We start from the raw sequence: 7,157 nt of genomic DNA, 5'->3' as shown, positions 1-7,157 counted from the left end.
ATCTTGTTAAGGATGGTTGTGAGCCACCATGTGGTTGCTGGGATTTGAACTCTGCACCTTTGGAAGAGCAGTCAGATGCTCTTACCGGCTGAGCCATCTCACCAGCCCCTTGTTTTCCATTGTTGAGGTATTGTTTAGGGGTTTAAATATATGTTCTAATAATTGCAAAAAATAAGTGTTAGGTGGAAGTTTGTTAAACTCCCTAGCCAAACCCTTAGACATTGAGCTGTGTGTGTATTTAGTCTGATTCTTTCAAAATTTGCAACTTTGTAGAGACCTCATATTGGGGGAGGAGTGGCCAATCCTTCACAACTGCACTTGCTACTTTTTAGAGCTTTTAGCCAACCTTATATACTCTAGGGTAACTACTATTCCTTTAAAGTGGACCAAGGGTGTTGATGTTGACATGGTATATTGATTGGGGCCGATCCAAAGTTACAAAGCCAACAGTGCAGGTACTGTCACATACCAGAATCGTGGGTGAGTGCCAGCTCGTTTTCATCCTTAGCCATTGACAATCCAATGGCCTCAACTCTACAAATCCAACTTTTTTTTGAAGTCAAGGATAAGTTGCCATCTGATGACTTGAAGGAATGTCTTGAGTCCAAGGACAGCAGAGGGTAAAGAGCCCCTGTCTGTCCCATACCAGTCCACTAGAAGAACCGACATGGCCTCAGAGCTGTCGTCTCAGGAAATGGGAGGAACACGAGGGCATCACACCTCACTTAAGGCTGGAGGCAGCAGGCTCAACCCTTGGCTGTGCCTCCCGGCTTGTGAGAGCTGGCTCTGAGCACGTGGGGCCTTGGGCAGCCCCAGGCGCCCTCCTGCCAGATGTAGTTCAGGCCCAGATGGGCCCGCGCAGGGATCCCCAGTGCAGCCACCTGACTGATTGTCGAGGCGTGCTGCGGCCCGCTGCTTCTGCCTCCGCCGGCGGCGCTGCGGCCAGAGGAAGGCACCCAGAGCGCAGTGCGGCCATTATCCACGGCGCCTCCTAGCGGGGCAGTGGCAAATCCTCCACGTTCTCGCGAGAGCTCCCCTCAGTGGGGATTATATAATCTCACCCAGGAGAGGCTGGGGGGGCTGGGGCCACCCTGCCCTCGGGAAAGTGGGTGTCGCCGCAGCCGAGGACCGAAGAGCTCTCCCTGGGGGGTCGCCGGGTAGGGGGTCCTTGGCCCCCGCCCCCCGGCTGGACAATGAGTCCTCTTATGCTAATGAGCCGCTTACGTCACTTCCGCTCTTTCTCGGCCGCCATTTTGGCTAGGGCAGGTTCGGGGACTCGCTCCGAGGCGCTTGTATTGTCTGCTGAGGGGAGACGCGGGACCAGCCCCCTCCCCCGCCCGCCGCCGCCGCCGCCGCCCGCCCGGTCTACCCGCCGCCGCCGGGACCCATGAGCTGAGCGCCCGCCCCCCGCCCGCCGCCATCTTGGCCCCCTCCCCCTCCGGCCGCGCTCGCTCGGGGGGGATCTGGCGTCGCCTCAGCCACAGCTCCCTCTCCCGGTCTCCGCCGCCGAGGAGCCGCGCGGCCGCCGCCGCCCGCCCNCCCGCCCGCGACGGTGAAGCCGCGGCCCCACGCCCGCCGCCGCCCTCCGCCCCTCCTTTGTCTGCACCGCCCGCGCCGCCGCCCGCCGCTCTGCTGCGCCCGCCGCGCCCCCCGGCAGCAGCCGCGGCCGCGGCTCGAGCCGGAGCCGGAGCCCGAGCGCGACGAGGCCCGGGGCGCGTCCTCGCCGCCATCGCCGTGCCGCCGTCCACCCGCCGCCGGGCCCTGGGGCACGCCGGCCCCGCGCACGCCTCGAGGCCGAGCCAAGGTAAGCCCCGCGGCCCTGCCCGCCGCCGGCCCCGGGCGCGGTCATTGTGCTCGGCGTGCACACAGCGCCCCGGACCTGATCCGGCGCGGCCCTCCTGCAGCCCGACCCCCTTCTCCGCCCCGCGGGGCGGCCGGCCGGCCACCCAGGGCTTCTGCGGCTGGTGGCATCTTCCCGCACCCACCCCGCCCCCAGCCGAACCCCGCTCGCTCTCTGGTCCCCAGAAGTCATCCCCTCCCGCCCTCCCCCAGTCCCCGGAACCAGCCTTCTGCCAGGTCTGCCCACCCTAGGCTTGGGGGGAAGGGGGAAAGGCCTGGGGGGCGGGGAGCGTGCATGGCAGAGGGTGAAAGTCTTTGCCTCCCCACAACATGCCAGTTTCCCTCCCATGCTAACCACCGCAGCCCCTCACCGGCCCTGCTTTCAATCTGGTCTACCTGGTCAGCACTCCGTCTTTAGAGCTTTCTGATCAACTTTGCAGTCAGAAAATGGAAACCCAGAAAGCCGCGGAAAGATTTTTTTTTCGAATGCAATGAATGGGGAGTAGTTCTTTGAGCACCCTCTTATTCGCCTCATCTTTCCTCTGAGCTGCCTGTCCTCCTCCCCTCCCCACCCTACCCCTACCCTGGATGCCTGTCTGCTAGAAAAGGCGCGATTGCTTCTCTTCTTCTCTCCAAGAAGTCTAATACTCATTTTAGTCTCACTCCCTGCAACACACCCCAAGTGTCTTCTCAGTGTTCTTCGAGTCACCAGGTCCTCTGGACAGTTCTTGTCATAACCCCATTTCACAGACAAAGGCTTAGGAGGGAAAAAGAACCAAACTGTTTCCTGTGTTAGCCATTTTAATGCTGTCCAGCCCCAAAAGCCCAGTTCCCATCCCTGATGCTTCTTGTGCCTGTGTCTTGAACCTTTACAATGGGATGGGGGGGGTGTCTCTTGGATAGCTTTGTGCAGTTTCTTTATAAATCTGCATTGTTGCTTCTGGTTTATGGCCACGAAGAAAATACCAGCCCCCACCCAAAAGGCACTGCAGCCAAGTCGGTTAAAGGCACTGAGTGTTGGAGTCAGTAGGGGGCGCATTCTCTGCACTGGGTAAGGCTGCAGAGGGGGGAAGGGCCCCAGAACTAGAACAGGATGTGCTTAACAGCGCCTTCTACAGACCATGGGAAAATGGGTCCAGCAAGACTTGCAATGGGTGAGCTGACAGCAACATGGCGAAGGATTAAGTGAGTCTAGAGAGAGATTTTATTTAAGAAAGCCACTTCTCCGTTTGGAAAGTTGTCTTTTTTACTTTTTCAAACCTGTTCACCCTCAGACTTTGATTGCTGATCAGTCACCTTGATGCACATCCTTGGGTCAGAGGTTCCCTTTCTCAAGAATTCCTTCACCTTAAGGTTTGATGTTGACATCTCTGTCCTAGGCCAGGTGGTAGAGGGGGTTGTTTAAAACCTGAAAAGTCATGGGCTTGGAGGACCACTGGTCAATCCAAATCTCTCCAACTCTTTTGAGAGTGAAAAGTCATTGTTGAGAGGTTTTTGTGGGTTGATGATTTTGATAGCCATGAGAGATGGGTGTCAGGATTTGCAAAGCTTTGTTGGTAAACATCAGCTCCCTATTGAGTTCTTCATTGTCAAACTTAATAGAGTTCATTGCAAAATTGTGTTGCCTTCCACCTTCAGCCCTTCATCAGTACACTGTCAGTAGCCAACTGCCTTTGCAAGTGTTGACACCAGTCTTCGTTCAGTACGCACCCACCTTTTTAGGGTGTATGGATTTCTGTAGATTTTACTCCTGTTGTTATTTCCATAGGTGTGAGATGCACAGTACGAAACCTAGGCCCCAGCTTTTACACCGTGATGCACAGGGTTGCACTTTTTGTACTGAACTGATAGGTGGCCTAGTGGTTATTCCCTGTACTGCCATTTTGAGGATCTGGACTCCGTTCCCTGCCTTGCTCTTTGGACTACATTGTCAATTCACACCGGTGGGTATATCATTTTGGAGGGTGGGGACTGCGGCATCAGGAAAGCTAGAGACTTCCTCCTGATCACCACCAAAGCCCGAACTTCAAAAATTTCAGCCTAGCCACATTCCTCAAGGAACTCAATAGAGCTGGTTGCAGTGATGGGTTCTGAACAGTTAAAATATGTGTATCTCTTAAGAGACATTTTTAAAGTCGATGATGATGTTATAATCATTTGTATTCTGCACTTTTAAACATAAAGTTTTAAGTAATCTAACTCAAGACTTGCTCAGCTTCTGAAAGCCTTAGTTACTTGGTTAAAGGGGTCTGGGGAAAGTAGTTCATTGGTAGAGATGTGACTAGCCTGTTCAGAGTCTCTCTGGATTTGACTTGTTCTTGTATGATAAGATTGACAGTGATGCTAGTATCTGTGAATGCTTATCTTACATCGATGTGCCAAGATAAATTAAATTATGAATAAATATATGTAAATAACTATTTAATACTTGAAGAGGGTGGGGGTTTTTGTGTGTCTTTGGTTTTGGGGGGGTTGTTTTTAAGTTGCTGTCAGGTAACATTTTGCTGAGTGAAAAAAGAGGCACCTTGTTATCAGTATTGCTCTAAAAAACTGCATTGGGTTCATGGTTTATTTAGTTTTAGTATTTACACAGTCTAACATTAAATACAAGTAAGATTGTTTGTGATCTCAAAATACTGTGGTATTAGTATTTGTTAAACACATAAAGTGAATAATTAGAGAACAGTTTCCTGTTAGAATATGTGTGAGATAAAGTTTGTAAATGTGCCTTTGTTCATTCTTACAAATGAAATGACAAGAGTTAGCTGGTTTCCTTATGGTGGTGGTCATTTTTCCTTCAGGGAACCTTGTGGGATGTGATTGTGTATGCCCTTACAGTTTTAACAGTTAGCTAGGTTTGGCACAAAAGGGGAGGGTTGGAAGGTGGGAATTTGTTTTTATCATATGTGAGTGAGTGTTTTCTCTACATAGATGTGCTTTGTGTGCCTGCAGTGCCCGAGGAGACCAAAAGAGAGCAATAGATTTCCTAACATTGGAGTTGCTGATGGTTATTATGGTGAGAGTGCTGGGAACCGAACTTGGTCCTCTGCAAGAGCAGCTGAGCCCATCACTAGGCCTATGAAAGCTGAAATTTACAGTATATGAACTAGAATTCTTTGATCAGCCTTAGTTAACCTGAGTAGGGAAGTGAGTGTTCTGTTTAACTTTATTATCTTGATTTGCTGAAAGAGTTTCTTCTTACTATTGTAATAGTCTACTAGACATTAAAAATAACCAGATCTTAAATTTTGGTTCTCAAGACATTATATAGGAAGCACCGACTATGAACTGATTTTTCTTAGATTCTTTTTCTTAAACCAGACTTCAGAAAAAAATCTGATAGCATTTTAACTTCACAATACTGATCAGGTTTTATTTCCACAAAAGCTCAAAAGTAATTGACTAATAAGCTTAATTACTGAAAGTATAGATATCTATACAATATACCATATGAGATTGTTCCTTGTAGCAAAATTTTAAGTGTGTGTATGTGTATATAGTGAAAAGAATTCAGTCTTTAAAAAGCAGAAACGTTAAGCTCAGCAGTGGTGGTGCACACCTTTAACCCTAACACTCAAGAGGCAGAAGCATGTGGATCTCTGTGAGTTCTGGACCTGGTCTACATAGTTAGTTCTAGGTCAAGCAAGACTACACAGAAACCTTATCTGGAAAAAAACAGAAATGTTCAGAATTATTCTGGCTGTTTATCTTAATGCTGATGTCTATTCTACAAATTCAATCGTGAAAAGTTGCAACTTAAGAGATAGCTGGTTTATTATAAGGAGAAAAGTAGAAAGTAATATTTGGTAGATTAAAAAATGAAGAAAACTTGGGCTGTAAAGATGGCTCAATACTACTCTTTTAGAGGTCATGAGTTCAATTCCCAGCAACCACGTGGTGGCTCATAACCATCTGTAATGGGATCAGATGCCAGTAAATAAATAAAGGATAAAGAACTTGAAATTTTAAGTAGTATCTTTTGTTATTGTTATTGTTGTTTATTTTAGTTGAAGCCATGGTATTTTTGAGCTCATTAATTGGATGTATATGGATGTATTTTTTTAAAGATATATTTATTTTGTATGAGTACACTGTCACTGTCTTCAGACACACCAGAAGAGGGCATCGTATCCCATTACAGATGGTTATGAGCCACCATGTCTTCATTGGGAATTGAACTCAGGAGTTCATCTCTCCAGCCCCTTATCTGGCAAAAAAAAAAAAAAAAAAGAATTGGGACTTTTAAGTTGAGAATGATTATCACATTCGATACAAATAAGATATTTAAGTACTAGAAATATAGTTTATGGTAACTTTTAACATGATGCTAAAGAAAATTTGGTGTTTGGGTATTTTTTTAATATTAGAAGCTTGTTCAACATTTTCCCCATAGTGTCTATAGTATTTTATGAATATAAGCATAGGCTGTTTTATTTGTTCAGCTTGTCAAAGAACTTTATAATAAGAGTTCCATTAAGCCTCTTGTACTTTTTGGGAGGTAAAATAGTTCTCAGGAGGAGTTTAATTTCCGTTGACATTTGGAGGTTGCTGTCCCTGCAGCTAGTGCCATCCCTTATTGAAGTTTGTGTCTGTTTTCATGTTGTCAGTATGGAAACGTGGTTTATGAAGCTGGTATAAACTAATGCTAACTGACCAAATGGGTACTTGAGACTTTTTGACATATTGGCAAACTGGCTGTTTCCTGTCTTGCTGGTGAAGAACCACGTAAGCCATTGTGTCTTGCCCAGCTTTTGTGGCCTTGGCTTTGTTTGCTTACCCTATTGCTCAGATAGAAGGTTGGTTTCCCTCTTTGTTTCTGGTGTCTTAGTTCTTTTCACACCTGCCCTTTTCATGACCCACCTGACTTTCTTTTTTCCAGCTTAGTGAGATTATATTCTGTCCCATTGGAAGGAAAGATTTCCATATACTATTAGCCTGCTTCCTAAAAGGGGTCTACATCAACTTGATTACAGAGGATGGATGAGCAGGGAGGAGTCATGGAATGTGAGGCACATTCTTGTCCTTGTCAGTGAAACATGCCAAGTGAGTACTGTATCATTCAGGTCCCATCATCTCAGTGTGAATGACCACAGCCCTTTGCCTTTTGAGAGGCACTCCATCTGTCCATAGTGTTGCTTACCCTTCCTGCCAAGACAGTTGCTAGAACAGTCTTTGGACTTGGGAAGAGGACCAGAAATGTGTTGGGGAGATAATGAGGACTACAAAAAAAACATTGGAGATAACTTTTGAAGAGAGAACTGAATCTCTGTACATCTTGATACTTCCGCTAGAGTCTAGATTTGTAATTGACTCCGGTG

General features: G+C 47.5%; 1 protein-coding gene across 1 annotated transcript in view; it reads left to right on the top strand.

Moving 5' to 3' along the window:
- Window positions 1–848: 848 nt before the first annotated feature.
- Window positions 849–7,157, top strand: part of Adnp (activity dependent neuroprotector homeobox) — a 34,496-nt gene continuing 28,187 nt past the window's right edge. Inside the window, exons 1-2 of the mRNA XM_029535760.1 lie at window positions 849–966; window positions 1,512–1,804. Coding sequence (XP_029391620.1) covers window positions 849–966; window positions 1,512–1,804 — 411 coding nt within the window. The remainder of the gene's footprint in view (window positions 967–1,511; window positions 1,805–7,157) is intronic.

This window comes from Mus pahari, chromosome 3 (genome assembly GCF_900095145.1).
Source record: "Mus pahari chromosome 3, PAHARI_EIJ_v1.1, whole genome shotgun sequence".
NCBI classification, from domain to species: Eukaryota; Metazoa; Chordata; class Mammalia; order Rodentia; family Muridae; genus Mus; species Mus pahari.
Note: the sequence above shows the minus strand (reverse complement) of the source record. Positions and strands in the feature narration are given on the sequence as shown.